This window comes from Mercurialis annua, linkage group LG2 (genome assembly GCF_937616625.2).
Source record: "Mercurialis annua linkage group LG2, ddMerAnnu1.2, whole genome shotgun sequence".
NCBI lineage: Eukaryota > Viridiplantae > Streptophyta > Magnoliopsida > Malpighiales > Euphorbiaceae > Mercurialis > Mercurialis annua.
Window position 1 is genome coordinate 29473850 of NC_065571.1, and position 16583 is coordinate 29490432.

At 43.7% G+C, this 16583-nt stretch overlaps 1 protein-coding gene across 1 annotated transcript; it reads right to left on the bottom strand.

Annotated features, from left to right (window-relative positions):
- Nucleotides 1-10262: 10262 nt before the first annotated feature.
- LOC126667522 (NADH-ubiquinone oxidoreductase chain 6) lies at nucleotides 10263-11059 on the bottom strand. The gene has a single exon (XM_056104542.1). The coding sequence runs from the start codon at nucleotides 10878-10880 to the stop codon at nucleotides 10263-10265; it is 618 nt and encodes a 205-aa protein (XP_055960517.1). The 5' UTR covers nucleotides 10881-11059.
- Nucleotides 11060-16583: the final 5524 nt, after the last annotated feature.

The window sequence follows — 16583 nt, forward strand, 5'->3', positions numbered from 1 at the left end:
CTTGCATTGTTTAAGTTCCGGAAATCCATAAACATACGAACCTTTCCATCTTTCTTCGAAACCGGGAGGAGATTTGTTAGCCACTCGGGTCGTAATCTCATTAACTTTTCTTTCACCGCTTTTATTCCTGGGATTAAAGGCAATCCATGAACAAGCAAATCTCTGTATAGTCATCCTCGTAGGACCAGGCAAAGACATCCCTGAGAGGTTTCTTCCTATGTTATAAACATCACCTTTCCTTTTAAATCCTTTTATGTCTCTAAAGGACACCGCTTATTATCCCGTTCCCACGTCTTGAGAAGTCTCCTTTGTCCCTTCAGCTTCGCTGCTCTCTACCACCTCCACTCCTACTCCATATGCACTCTCGGCACCTGCATCATGTGTCGAAGAGGATGATTCTTCACCTTCACTTCCTTCCGTACCTGATTCTTAGTTTGCTCTAAAGGCAGCCAGTGACTCGAGGTCTTCTGCAGTGAAATCACTCTCAGGTAATTCAATAGTTTCAGCTCTGGTTCAAATGGTATCTGGGGTATATATCTTATCTGTTGTTAACGAATCTGTTTCAGGTTTTCAGGCATACCCGGTCTTTTCTCTTTCAGTTGCTGCTCCGGGGAAAGAAGTTTCATTGGGGAAGGTGGTATCTTCTAGTGGATCACTTAATTAGCTTAAAGGACTTATCTTTGCTTGAACTTAGCCCGAGTAAGGCCGACTTAAATAAAGAGAACTAGGTGCCAAGCCTTTATATGAAAGCATTTCTTTCTCTCTGGGCCTACTTTCCATCCAAAGGGATGAGATTTTCCTTCTTTGATGGTCGGAGACCTGCCCCGTAGGATAGGAGACTTTCCTCCTTTGGTGCTTTCCACGGTGGCTAGCCTGCCCTTGCAGTCTATTATTCTATTCTATTTTTAGGTTTAAGAACTAGCAGCTTATCACACCGTTCAATTAGCATTCCTTTTCGTTTCGTTTCCCTTAACCTTTATTATATTTTATATTTTCTTGTCTTGGTGAAAACATTGGGAATTCTACTCACAATGTGATCTATCTTACACGAGCCCTACGGTTCGGATCCCCATTTAGAAGAGGGAATAAAGACCTACTGGTTCAACGAAATCCGAACTTCAATCATTCCATTCAAGCAATTGTTATCAAAAGAAGTCTCTCTCTATTTCAAGCAAGAGCTATTCGTTCTTATCCTTACTCTCCATCCACTTTGTTTAATGTTGAGGAAGGGGGGATCGAGCTTTATAGGTAAAAAGACAGAATAGTGAAGGTTGTGGCGGAATCAGTTCTTGGTCATCCTACCAGTGGGCAGGGGTGGGGTTCCCAACTCAAAGAGATTATGCAAATAGATTGTGGAGACCCAACCTAACTTTCCGGTATACAGACCTTTTGCGTGCATAATGAAAAAAGAAAGTCAAGACTTATGCCGGCTCCACTAAGCACCTGGCTGATCGTCTCACGTCAACCTGAACAACCACAACTAGATCTATTCCGTGAACAGTCTCTTTCTCAGCCAAAGTGTCTTTCGAGACCTTTGGAAGCAACTGGCTCTCGCATGGGAACTGATTAGATAACGCGTTCACAACGTTCAATTGAATCAAAAAAACCTTCCTTTGGTTCTACCTTTCTCTCTGGTTGAGTACCTTCCTTCGTCTGTAGTGAATTCAAGAATAGTGCGATGGTGTTTAGGGAAATCCTTATAGTTATTGAAGTCTAAGAGCCAGATAGCAGCTTCACTCGACTGCCTTAGGATGTTACATTCATGCTGGGGAAGCAGTGATAGGAGAATATGATAGACAGTGGATCTTACAATGCACATTCAACATGCTGGGAAGAAAGACGCTTACTTGCTTATTCGTTTACCTGGCCTTATCTTTCATTCCGTTAGGGACACCTGTCCTATCGCTATCAAGAAGAAGGGATTTCCCTTTTCCTGGTCAATTGAATCTCTCTTACCTCTTTCAAGTAAAGAACTTTGCCTTGTCTGGCCTGTAAGACTTGTCTAAAGCTGGAATTGCACGATATCCTAAACTTGACCTCCTACCTACCTGAAGCCATTCCCAGAGGGAAAGGCATAATAATCTGTTTTTCTTTTAGGGTGTAATCTTCCTTTTTCGTATCAAGAGAAATAGCTATCACAAATGAATTCCGTTCCTTCCAAAACAGAGCAGGATAGCTGCCATCAAGTTGCTAAGCAAGGGCGAGATGGATAGGCTAGGATCGGGGAAGGTTGGAAGCTCAACCATCAACAAAAATGCTCTATATTACTCTTAATCTTAAGGGCTGGACTGACGAATAGTGTTTAAGCTGTGCGTGTTGAACCAGCTCTTTTTTTTAAGGTCAAACACATATGAGACCGAGCAAGTGTAGAAATTAGTGCTGGAAATTTACCCTCTTTTTTGGAAGGGAAGGGACTTACTTATGGCGCAAAGCTCTCTCTTTAGCTTGCACGGATACACAGAACAGAGCAGAGAAAGAAAGGATAGGAATGTGGTGTAATCAACGAATAAACATATAAAAAGATTACGCGATTGGTCTCAAAGATGATGATCAGACAGGCAAGTCTATCTCACAAGCAACTATAGGAGGCTAAACGCGACCTTTGATCAATGTTCCGTAGCCATAGATTGGATTGCCACATGCGGTACAGCTTAGTCGAGGTCTGCTTGGAGTCCCGGTTGAGAGGCCGATCAAGGAGCTTTCGATCTTGATGTGAAACCTTACCTTCTTGATGAGTTACGAGATCGGAGTAACAACATCATAGAAAGAAAAGAAGAATAGCTGAACCAAAGCGGGAAAGCTAGCTGGCGAAAAACCTAGCGCAATGAAAGATGTTTCTTTTAAGAAATCGAGATTGTCTTAGTGTTCAGTCAGCTGTACTACTAGAAAAATCTTACATCTTTGACCGGCAAAGCATTGAACGAACATAGGGAGCAGTCTTACCCAACGGCGTTGCAGGACGTCGACATTGGCCAGTGAGGAGATTAGGCGGCAGTTGAAAGAGCTGCTCGAAAAGGGTCATGGTTGGCCCAGTACATCCTCTTGTGCCTCGCCCCTATCTCTACTAAAGGGTCTTGGTGCCGAAGAAGGCTCGTGGTGCATGCGCGTGGATTAGGAATCTCGCACTCTTAACAAGATCACAGTAAAGAATCGCTATCCTTATCGAATCACTCGGAAGCTACTTCCACTGCTACTCCAATTCCTCCTAGCTAGGCGGGAGAAGAAGGAGATTACTCAAAGGCGGAAGGCTTAGCAAAAGAGGGCGAAGGAAAACACTGGCAGGGCTTAAGATTCGCCTGGCGCTGTCTCACTTGTAGAAGGAATAGCACTCGACTGAAAGGGGAGGAGAGATTTGGAGAGGTTGGAGCGAAAGTTCTGTTTTCACGAATCCTGTGACCGAATCGGCTGCTTTCGGCTTTGAAGGAGTAGGCACCGTTGGAGTCAGGGCATTAGCCTTATCTGCAACCATGTCTTGAAAGATAAGCCAGTCCATGCTAGAACTATGGTTACGTTTTCAGGGCTGGGCTAAGATAGACTGGAGTAGTTAAGAAAAGAAGCAAGGAAGGAAGACCCAACAATCGTAGACTTGAAAGCGAGTTCATACCCGGTTTAGACCATCGGGGAGGAAAGCAGCAGTTGTTCAGTTCACGAATCAGCAGTTATATCATCCGCGTAAGGAGATGGAGAGTCAGCCTTTGTTGTCTTGTTCAGAAGAGAAGGGAGCCCTTGATTCTAAGTAATTGGTTTTGCTAGTCTTCCATATATCGGGATATCTTCTTACTGAGGCAGATGCCTCTTTTAAACTTAATAAGACTTTGGAATCAAATCTAGACTAGACGAACCAGTTTCGATTGAATAGCCTGTTTACGGTAAAAAATCTTAGAGTCTCGGGGATCCGAAACGCTTGTGTTACAGGCCGCGGAAATGCTATTTATTATTATATACAATAAAGATTTCTTAGTTGTAGCTTACCGTTCAAACGTGACCTATTTTTTATGCTATTTCTCAGCTAGCTCTCACTATCGGTTTCGTACGTTATCCCCGCTCTACTGGTTGTTCGGCTAGTGTTAGTCTTCTCTATGCCGTCCTCCACCCTATACTTCTTAGTATACGGTTAGGTAGGGAACATTCTTTCCTATCTTGATTTTTCCACCCGCGTCACCCTCTATTCTATGCTCTTAGATCAGTCGTCGCGGATGAAACCGTTACATATGCAATGCAATTCTTTAGTTGTCCGTACACCAAGAGAAAGCTTTCCATCATCGGTCAGTTGTTTTCGCTCCAGACGGTCGTCGCACGAGCCGACAGATTACGTCAAGCAGTTCTCTGGATTAGCAAGAATTCGTGTCACTGAGAATCGGGAAGAAAGGAAGAGAGCTCTACCATTGAAATGTCCGTCACACGATGCTGCACATCTCGAGCTCATTTTGACAAACGAGATTGTTTTGTGGTTTGTGAGTCTTCGCCTTCTTCGTGGGGGCAAAGTTTAGGATCTTTTTATGCCTCGCCCCGGAGGAGATACCAGAGCAGAGAGATCCGAAGCAAGTAGGCTCTTTGATGGGGTTGTTCTCGAGTAAGCAGCTCTAGAAGCTCTCGAATTCGCAGCTTTTTTCCTGGATTCATTTTTTTAATAAAAAAAAGGACTCCAATAAGAGAAAGAAATTATCCCATTTAAGAAGATTCGTCGCGGGAAAGGGATAAAGCCATTAAAATCGTTAAAGCTTTGATGGGAACTTCTAGTATATAGTTCTATTGAGAGAATACAGAAGACGATGGCAAGGCACAAGTTATTGCGGTTCCCCGAATAGGGTTTAGGGCATATCCTCGAGGAAAGCTCTTTCTGGGTTTATCTGTTGGCAGAAAATATTGAAAATGTACTCTTACCTTGTTTATATATGATTTATCTTTTGATTTGCTGCTTTCTTACGAATTGATAGAGGTGCGTAGCAATCAAGTTATCCCAATAGTAAGCATATTAGGTCAATCATCCTGTCAGCTTCCTTACTATTCTTTGCATCGAGCTAGAACTCGGTAGTGAGCCTGTTGGAGGCCTGACAATTGCTATATAATCATTATTTGTGGACCATTTTGGTTGGGGTGCGAACTCGTAGCTGACGAAGGATGTTTTTAGCTTATTCAAAGGGAATCCCTATAGGCATACGTATGTCTGAAGTTTTCTCCGAATAGCGTTTATCTTCTCTTTAAGCTCTTTCGAGCGTCTTACCTTTCAAAGAGACGGTTCTTCGCATCTACTTAAGTCGATTCGTAGCATCTGAGATTTCGTGGTATCGATCCCTCAGACAGTAATTCTGTACTGCTTTACTTCACTGCTATACTTCCCTAGCTCAGTACAGCTATACGAAAATACAGCAGTACAGTTAAGTTAATAACAGATACACCGGTAATTCCGCATCTAGGATTCTGTAACAGCAAAAACAAAGACCCCTACTACCGGATCAACAGGGAAATGCTAACCATGCTAAGACCGTTTAAACTGCAAAGTTATTTCACTGATTACTAGCCATAAACATAAAGACTCTGCATCCTATCTTCATGCCAAAGCTGATTCAATAGCAGCCTATCTATTCTAATCTAAAACTGCGGCAAGACTTGCACCGGTTGGTTATTCAACGCCGGCTACTTCTATAAGACAAACTGCGGATACGATCACAGTGGATTCCGTGCCTGAATGTACAACTTTTTCTTTCACAACTCATTCTCAAACAGCGGATGCCTATTTGTTCACATCAGAAGGAAAGAAATCAGTCCCGAAAGTTGGAAGTAGATTATTTATTATTAGCAGGCGCATCAACCGAGACAGAGTCTTCAGAAGGCTTCCTCGCAGCTTCGTAAGGGGCTCTTTTGCATAATCAGAAAGGTCTTCCTCAGTAGAAAGCCCCTACTAGAGATCAGTGCCCTTTCCCGTTTGCTATGACTGACTTTTATGCTAACTGTTTACTTCAAAATGTCAAGTACCGGTGCCGATTCCTTTTCGAGTTATGTTATGGAGAATCTGGGGAAAAATCATATGATAGAGGGAAGTTGGAGTAGGGCAAGCCCTTTCTTGAACCACTCTTTACCGCAGAAAATGAAAAAAGGAAACCGGCATGTGTGCCGTCGGATTGTGAAGGTGTTTAGTAATCGGATGCTATAGAGGAAGATTCAAAAAGTTAAGATATGCCAACTAGCTCAAGTCCCACAGTTGATTCAATAGCTATGGATTCTGCCTTCAAACCTTCCACGAAAACCCCGTCTTTTTGTCCGCAATGACCTACTCCTCTCTGCATCAACAGGAAACTCCGATTCTATAGCATCCACCGTACTAAGAGCTCCTTCTTGAAGAACCGATTCTGTAACAACCTCAAAGGCGAATCTATCTAAAGAAACCTAAAACTCCCTTTCTGATCTGAGATTGCCTGCTCTTCCTGCTACTCCTAGTCCTGGCACTGTATTATCTAATACTCGAAAGGCGACAACAGCTCTTAGTCCGCCTTATACTCTTACTGCTCTAGGACAGTACGGGGAAGACTTCCTCTAATAAAGGAGGAAAAGGGAGAGATTCATTAAACCAAAATCCAACCAAAGAACCGGAACCGAGACAGTCGACGGTCAAGGTACCGAGACCGAGACAGTCATTAAAGCAGTAAGAGTCGAACCCACCGGAGAGAGATTGCTTTTTTCACAGACCAGAAAGCCAGGAATTGCTTTCATCACAGACCGGAGAAGGTCACCAACCTCAAAGCCGATAAGACCCCAAGACGCGACAACAACAGAAGGAATTTGCTTTCAAAGAAGCCCTGATTTCCTTGAAAACGACGCCCTTCTCTTCTTATCTACGCTATTTAGCCCGATTCCTTCTCCTTTGTCCTAAGAGCGGATGAAATAGCATCTATAAGAGCTGCAGCTGATTCGATCAAAGAATTGTGCTACTTCCATGAAAACCCGGTTTTTTTGTCCAAAATGGCATTTTCCCCTAATCATTCCGGGCAAAAGGATCAGTTATTGGACTTAGGTTAGGGCAAGAAGGCTACGCACCCCTCCGCACCTCGGTTAACTATGGATTCTAAACCTTGTCCCATTCGATACCATCTCAATTCACATCGACCCTGCTGCTTGTAGATTAACTTCCACGGACATTAAGGCAGGAAATAGCTAGATTCTCAAGCAGCTTATTCTGATTTAATAGCTTACACCGGCAACCGTAAGAGCAGATAGGCAAACTAGGGCCTCAAGCCTAAACCTTTCGGAGCCTCTTTGCACTCACTCCCTTAAGGGTTAATTAAGCTGTGCGAGGAAGATTCAAAGTAAATCTATTCCACTAGCTCCAGTCTCACAGCTACTGATTAACTTCCTTCACCAGCTCCTAATTGAAAAATTACCCAATCTTTCACAACAACCGATTCTGATTCCATTCCAACAAACCTTCCACCGGGAAAGAGCCAAAGAAAAGAGTTTCCTCTAGCACAACCGATTTTCTTCCTGATGTCCTTGTCTGTGGTTATCTTCTACATTCTCTGCCATCATCCGTCATCCCCTTGATCGAGTGTCCCTAAAGCAAAGAGCCAATGTCAGCTACTCTTCATAGCCATAAAGCTATGGGCTAACCGGGTGTCGAATTCATACCTTCTACGCTCTGTTCCTGGGATTGGCTAATGCCTTTTTCCTTCTTAGAGGATATCCTGCTTCGTGCTTAGGTCCCTACTTTCTTTCTTTTTTATGAAAATAGTGCAAATTGTTGATACCTTTTTGTGTGAGAGTGACCGTTTACACACCTTCTCGAGCCAGTGTAGTGGATCTTTTCCCATTATGACAGTGAAACGATCAAAAGATGCCGATTAGAAAGGCAAGGCCAAAGCTTTACCAAGAAGGGCTAGTCTTGCTTCTCCAGTTCCACCAGAGTCTTTAAAAAGAGCGCTCGGGAATAAAGCCTAATCAAAGCGGGCAAACAGAAAGACTATGTAACTTAACAGGTGCAGCCACGACGGCTTGTTCCTCAACCGCAGTAGCTCTTGTTCTTCTTCCTTCTCAGAGGTCGATTCAGCAGTTTCAGTGGCCTCCATGGTTAGTCTTTGTATTGCAGGTTCTAATCCTGAGATGGATTCTTGTGGGCCAGTCTCAGGAGTTCTAAACCTGGGTTCCAGGGATGGCTTCATCTCGGTTGTGGAGCTAATCAGCTCCATCAGACCGCCTGCCTCCACAGTGAAGCTTCCGGCCACTGCTTCCACAGCAAGACAGGAGTAGAAGTGAGTGCTTCAGGTGGATAAGCTTCGGCGCTCTCAACCTGATTTGGATCGTTTGACTATGGCTTCGTGTTCTTTACAATCATAAGCTCGGGTCCAAATCAGGGTCTCCATCTCGCTTTATTAAAGAAGTTCGGGCAAATCTAAATTTTCAAAAGTTATAGGTATAGCTCAGGACATGGGATTGGATTCGGAATTAGAATTGGCTCTGCATCATCTGGAACTAAATAAGTTTCTGGGTCTTGATTTCATATGAAATCTGCATATGGAATTAGAACCGGGCTACCCTATGATCGCGATTTGATCATCATTAGGTGGTGGCCTTATGACAAAAGAAAGGGGAGCTTACGTCCGATCAAGACAGCAGTCTGCCCTCTAATAGAGGGTGCTACGGAAGAAATTAGGCACTGAACTGAGGTTTAGCAGTGCTTATCACTCAGGACGGCCAGACTCCAGTCGTCGGGTTTACTGGAAGACTTGCTGAGGAGCTTAGTGCAAGGGAGACCGAGCAAGTGGGAATAAGTTCTTCCAAAGACTTTGCCTATAAAAACGATGTGAATTGGTCTATGTTAAGTAAGGAGGGAAGTAACTATTCGAAGTGGTGTATGCTAAGAGGACTAACAATAAGGGGGAAGCGCAGCGATCAAAGGTTTGGTTTAGTTTAAACGAAAGAAGAGATCTTTCTAGCGATTCAGTTCCTAGAGGGTTCCAAACCTAGCCTTCCAACATGAGAGCGAGACAAACAAGCCTGAACCCATCCAATGAAGTCAATCAATGGATTGCTACGAAAAATATCCAAACAACACCTTTACTTTGAATCTAGATGATTGGGTGACCCCCTCTCCCGCGCTCTTTTATCTCTCTCCCATTTGTCAAGTCGAGCTATCACCCCGATTGGAATAGATATACACAGCCCCTCTACCCCCTACTCTAGTCAGCTTTCTATCTCTTTCTCCAACCTTCGATGATTTGCCTGTAGAAGGATCATCGAAGTCAAGAAGAAGTGATGGGCCTGATCTTCCGATATCGATATCTGATCCATAAGCTAGCTCTTGGTAAAAAAAAAGAATATGCAAGACTGGGGCGCAGTAAAGAACAACTATTTTCCTCCCCGTAAGCTTCGCTAAAGCAACTACGTACCTCGCTCTTCTCCTCTTACATAAAAAGGGAGTAAGAAAGTGAGGGACGCCGTGCGATCATACAACTATTCTACGTGGGCCTTAATCTGCGCATACGAAGAAATAAAAACATGTTAAAAAAGACCTCTTGAAATGCCCGTTTTGTCTACTTAACATATGGGACAAGCTATATACCGGCTTGGAGCTTTCTTCACCAGTTCCCATAGCCTCTTCTCTTCCATCTTTTCCTAAACCAGGGTTGGCTTTTATTTAGTCCTTCTTTCCAAAAAGAAATAGACCTTATGGTACGTACCCTCTTTAGCCATTGGTGCGTGAAGGCTGAATGGGTAATCTAAAAAGACAATTGGCTTCTCCTCAAAGGAAGTCATATGCTTTTTTTGGTGTCTTCAATACAACCTTCCTTAACCTAAAAGTGTAGGTAGGACAGTTAACGAATAGGCTACGGCTGTAGCTGCAATGAGTAATGATTTCTCGTATGCTCTTTCTTAATCTGATAGAAAGTGGTTCCTTATTTTATTCTCGGCACCTATTAAAGTCATGTAATCCCTGTGTACTTGTCATCGAAGCAGCACCCTTTTTCAATTCTCCGAGAGTAGCAATCGATCCAATGTGGATTGGCGACTCATTATCCGCCCGACCAGCCAGAACCTTTATGCCTATAGGGGCTCTGTTCCACACACATATCTGTCCGGATGCTGTGATCGGATTGGAAGAGAATCAGGCCTTGCTTGACCCGCGGACTTGAAACTATTTAAACATGTCCTGAGGCTCTGAAAAAGAAGATTCCAATGAATCCAAAGAAAAGAGCACATTATGGCCATGACCAGCTAAATATCACTGCCATCTCACGAATTGGATTCGAACCAATCAAGCTACTTGCCCTTTAGTAGATCGTGAGTGGGGCTGTCGTCCTCTTCATTATAGTCCTCCTAAAAGAAATAGCATTTCGTCGAAATAGATCCTGTCTTTTCACCTTAGTAGTCCTATGCATAGTCAGTACTATAGCCCCAATCATGGCTACTAATAAAATAAGACTAGGAACCAAAAACCAGACGAAATAGTAGGTATAAAGTAAATTGCCCAATGTTTCCAAATTAGTCCAACTTCGTACCTTTCCGGCATAAACTGTATATCTCAGAGAGGTCGTATTTCTTTGGGTTGGTAGTAATGGAATGGTTTCATTATCTAAAATGAAGAACATTTCCCACCAAAAGATCAGTCCAATAATACCACTCACTGGTAAATAGCGCAAGACTTCTTCGTGAATCTCCGCTATTTGAATATGGAACATCATAACAACGAATAGGAATAAAACGGCTATAGCTCCTATATAAACTACTGGGAAGATCATAGCGGAGAAGTCGAGACCTAACAAAAGAAGTAACCCTGAAGTATCGCGAAAGACTAGGATGGGAAACAAAACGGAATGTACCGGATTTTTAGCACGTGCAACCATCAAACCAGAGACCAAAGCAGGGCTCGACAAAACAGAAAGTATCATGGTATGCCGTCCTTCCCTGAAATGGAACTTTCATACTGGAGCAAGAACTAGCATGAAAGTCGATCTATTACGACCAGCGCGGTTGTTCGTATTTCATTTTATTTTTCCAAGCCAAGCCCCCCTTCTTAGAAAGAACTCACTGAGTTACTTACAGAATCTCAAATCTCTTTCGACGCCGAGAATTCTTTATGTGTCTAGGTCGATTAGAGGTTCGGTTTGCTTCTCCCCTTTAGCGTTCTGGGCCCCTGAAAAAAAAAAGAAAATAAAGAAACCCGAAATCAAAAAGAAAGAAGAGAAATTTGGCCATGTTTCCCGAGAGAGGCCGCTTTCTCTCAGGCCATCAGTCTTCTACTTCTAGTCTACAGCTCTATCACGGGCTTCCCTGTTTCCTGGGATCTGCTCGCTCGTCTACGTTCCGACCCAATGCAGGCAAGGCATATCTCGTTGAATCAGTCTTTTTCGCCACATCGCGTATAACGGGAATCGAACCCCCTCTGCTGCTGGCGGGCGGATGGAGAATGTTCTACTTCGATCCAGCAACTTGTTAGGAGTAGGTTTTGGTTTCCCCTTTCTCTAATAAGAAGGTAAGCTTCCAAAGCTCCAACCTTCAGCTGGTGCGCAGGAGCGCACTTCCGTTTTCCCCTTACTATACAAGGGGGTGTAATGAATAGAGATCTCCCGCCAGCAGTCTTCTCTTCCTATCACTTTGTTCAAGAGATCTGATCTCATCGGCCCTCACCGGGCCGGGCGAAGGGGAAGGAATGGGTGGTCCGGGAACAGCAACGGGAGAGGGCTCGTAGCCCCTCCTCTCCCTCTTCCCCACGCCTATTTGTTCCCCCGGCCCCGGAACTTTTTTTTTAAAAAAGATGAATAGATAGGGCCATGATACATTCCGGAATATTTGAATTTAAGGGTAAATAGACTCTTTTCGTCCTTCCTTTTCGATGCCTGCCTGAGGACCTATGTGAATATTTTGGAATGGGGATGTTCGCTTTTTGTAACAAGTAGACCCACGATACGGACTAATAGATGTTCTTACTCTTACCCGATAGTAAGATCTATTCATAGTTGGCCAGTCCCCCACGGCATGGCTTCTCGCTTTTCATGAATGTCTCTCCCACTCTGCTTATGTGAGTTTGACCCGCCCTTGACTCTTCTTGCTTCTTACTCCCTATGAGCCGTTTTACGACCTTACTTTTTCGGAGGGTCGGCGGGACATAGGAGCCTCAGCTCATGCATCGGTTTACCGAAATCACCTCCACTATCCCACTTCCTTCTATTCAAAAAGGCGAGCAGCCCTTAAACAAAAAGGCCCTAAGAGGGCTCTTCTTTATATATTAAAAAAGCCCTTAAGTAGGTAGCCCCGAAAACCGAACTCAACAACTTGTTAGGAGTAGGTTTTCGCTTTCCCCTTTTTATTAGTAAAGCGCTAACGAGCAAGAAAACGGATGCGCGTTAGCGCAACGGCTTTCGCACAGCTCAATCCGTTGCTTGTTCTATAGTACGGGGCTTTTTCAATAAGGCTCGCGTAGGGGCGCTCACGTTTTTTGGCTCTCTTCGCTCCACTAGCCTTGATTGGCGGATGGAAGTACCGAGGTGCGTCTGGTGATATATAAGATCACGGCTGCATTTAGGAGTGATCTTTCCCTCTTCTTAAAGCAGGCGTAGAATGAAAAAAAGCTTTTCATTTCTGTCTATTCTCGATGTATGCGTCCCAATCCAAGGAAAGGGGAAGTGAGCTCAATCAGTGCTAGAAGGAATCCTTCCCCTCATCGAACGAGGAGAAGGCGGGTCATTTATCTATCTTACAAATAGAAGGCCGGGTTCTTGGACCAGATGAGGGGGGTTACGAGACAGCTAGGGCGGGCCAGCTGAGAACATGGAGTTTGAGAGAGCCTCCTCTCTTGAATTTGGATATAAAGTGCATATTTGTCGGCCGAGTGAGCCTTTCACCTGGCTAACACACAAAAAAGAAAGCATGGGAATAGTGAGATCAAGGTTCCTTTTCTGATTAAAAGTAGCAAGCAGTGCTTATTTCTTTCTCACTAGGATAGAGAACCCGGACCCATTCCCAACTCGACAACCAGAGACAGGCGACGTAGCCTTCAATTCCACTTTATGGGAGAACCCCCGTAAGCTTCGCTAAAGCGACTACGTACCTCTAGCGAGATTTTCTTTTCCTCCCGTGTCCTCCGTTTAGTAGGCGCCCTCGATTCCCTTATGTATGTAGGCGTCCAGCCGGATAATATGTACAAACATCTTACCAAGGAATGCGCATTGACTCATTCTATCTTGATAGAGAGATTTTAAATTCGACGAAATGAAGCACAGAGTGCCCGCTACTCGTTCATCATTCAGACAGATGCGTCTCTCCCCCAGTCGTCCGGGTTCATCCTTCAATCAATCATTCGTACGGGGAAAAGAGGCCGGAGTGGCTTTTATGGGCTTTTCGTTCCTCTCCAACCAGTCGAGCTTTCGTTGGTCGCCTCCAACTTGATTCTCCTGATGTGGCTAGTTTTTTCGGCCAACCATGGCCGATCCGGCCACTTTGACTGCTGCCAAATCCTTCTTTAATGGAGGATCTTCATCCCGACCACCAGATCCTTCTTCTTCTAAGTCTTACGCAGCTATGGTGAAAAAAAAAACACTTTCGTCTGCCACCTTTAAAACATAGGCCCCTTCCTTTAAAGAAAAAGCCCGATCTCTCATCTCATCAAGGGGAGTCGGGTGTCTGCTTCACTTATGATGAGATTCACAGATCAGTACTTTTCTATCAAAGAAAAGTTCTCCTCAGGCCGTCCCCTGTAGATGAGATTAGACCTCATGTTTGCACTCATTGGATGATGAACATCGAAGTTCATATTTTATTACACCTTTATCCAAGAATGTTATTATGAGGTTCTCATCACAAGAAGATTTCATTCAATCTTGGACCAGGAAATCTCTCGTCATTAAGGCTTATTATTTCAAGTTTCTTTGGTCTCCTTGGTTTGTTTGATCCGCGGTTTGAATCTTCTATTGCACTGCTTTTTCTTTCTCTCCCAAACCTTCTCCTTCAATCCAGACTACCTTAAATCTATTTCAGGGGTGATAGATAGGGTTCTGAGATTTGATGGCCCAACGATGATAGGGTTGGTGTGGCCAGACCACTGTGAAAATATAATGCTCGCGTCTGCGTGGAGATAGATCTCTTAAAGCCTAAGCCAAATCGGATCTGGTTAGGAATGGGTGTAGGAGGAAAATGGCAGAAAATCATCTACGAGAGAGTTCCTAAGTTATGTTCCCACTGCATGCCACGACAATGACATAAAAAAAGGGATTCAGAAAGCCTTTCACAAAGACCCTTACACAATAGGGCAAGCCCTAAATGAGTAAGGCCAAACTCAACTCAAGGCCTCAGATTCTCACGAAAAAGGCAATCAATGAAGTTGAATACGCACTGCCAGCATAATAATAGTATTGAGATTTCGAGCACTGATTTGATCGTAGATAACCTGCTCCATCTGCTCTCAATACATTGATTCATCAATCCACTCATGATGATATCAATGCTCGTAATCCTCCTTTACAGCAGTCTCATTGCCATATCTCTGAAGCAATCATTCTGATATCGTTCCAAAAGAAGAGACGTTCGCAGATATCTCTTCGAAGAAATCCGATTCTGTTCATAGAAATTCAAAGAGATTTATTGCAGTTCTCTCTCTTTAACTTTAAATGCCATGCATAGAGAAAACTGGGCCCAAAGCATTGTAGGTGAGCAGATCAGCAAAGAATCTCTTGAATATCAGAAGCGAGAGAGATTGTTCTTTTGGGTTGGGTCAGAAAATGTTAAAACTTTTACTATCAAGGTAATGAAATTCTTCTGATTTTTTTCTGACTTCCTTCATCATGGAAGGTAAGAAATTGCTTACTTAAAGGGCTCGACCAATCTGCTTTGTTATCAGATAAGGAACATATTTTGAGCGAGCCCCGACTAAGAATCGAAAGGGCTGAAGCAGCTTGGCTGTCCCTTTCTAGTAAGGGGGGCATCTCATTCCGGTTGAGGAAAATAAGAATCATGAGATCCATGCTCAAGCTAAAAAAGTTGAGAACTCAAAAGTAAAGGGTGAACCTCTTACTAGATATAAATCTAGATCAGTACAGCAAGATGTAGCTCATCCCCACTTTCAGTAACTTCATGATGAAAGCTCTTATCTTGAGGGGTATAGCAAGATCTGAATCTCGTAAAAGACTAACTAATATTATCAAAAGAAAGTGTGCATTTTTTCCATTCTTGAACCTATGATAGAACATTTGAGGATGCAGCAGATTGGCAGAAAGATGGGCCTCCCTAATACCAGAAACAAGAGCACATAGGACAGCAAAATCTGGTTGGAGTGATGATATGCAGGTCAAAAATATTCGAACCTCAACTCAATGTTTCACGGTTGATCTATACTGAGATTTACCCCTATTAAGCTATCCTTTTTCTATACAAAATGCAGCATCACTGATCGCCCTTTGTTGTGTGGGGTGAATGAAAAACTATAGCGGTCTTATCTAATGATGCTTGGTTTATGGAAGGAGACTTTCATATTCTCGCTGAAACTCATGAAAAGCTTGGATTCAAAAACCTGATAATAATGCGATGCTGGAATTTAAGGAGATGATTCACGCCCCTTTATGCATGGGGCATGTGGATATAAAGGCAGCAAATACACGTGGTGTAATAACCAATCTGGGAATAACTGTATTTTGGCCCGTCTTGATAGAGCAGTGGTAAACATGAGCTGGGTCAAGCGATTTGCCAAGACTTTCGTTGTGCATTTGCCCAGAACTTGCCCCTTACTTCTATAAGGCCACTCCCCTCTGCTTATCTCCATGGTGGAGTAGCCAGTTGTCACGCAGCTGGAAGAAGCGAGAGGAAGAGAGGGATGAAGTGACTCGACTGAAAGGTACGTAGTTGCTCGAACGAAGTGAGAGGGTCGATGGAATTGAACTCGACTGGAAGGAGAGGGAGAGTTTGGGAGAGGATGTGAGAGATTTGGTACGTAGTCGCTTTAGCGAAGGGGAAATTTCCGTTTTCTTTTCCCTCTCTCTTTCAAGCGCTGCTGCTGCTCCCCGTTGAAAGTTTTTAGACAATGAAGCGGTTTCGAAATTTTACTTGTCCAAGAGCGCCTGTACTGTTGCTCCTGTAACCCATGCACGCCCATTCTAACAGCTAGCGGATGCCGCCTCTTCGCATTCGGCGGGTGTACTTGTAGTGTCGCAGCCGTTTGACTATTGGTTGTAGTCGTTGCCGGCACGCCGCAGTCATAACAATATAAATAATTAAAATGGAAAAGGGGATGGTGGGTGCAGGCTTAGAGAAGGAAGTAGAAGCATTCGAGTGAATCTGATGCTCTCCGCACCGAGGAAGCACATGCTAGCCCCACCAGTCCAAGGCAAAAGCGGATTTCCAGAGATACATCAAAGAATTCCACCTGATCCCAGAAAAGATGTAACCTTGGAAGTTGGCCAATAGTTTCAAATCGAATGTTGATTCCTTTGCTCATTTCATTTCCTGTCTTTTTTTATGTCTTTGAGCACGTTTCAAAAGAATCCACTGCGCCTTAGTATAATAAGCCCCCGTGGGAAAAAAAAGCGCCGAGGATCACGTTTTTCGGATGAGTTTCAATGATATTCAATCAAAAGAATTTGTTCCAAGATTTCGATTTGAAATCA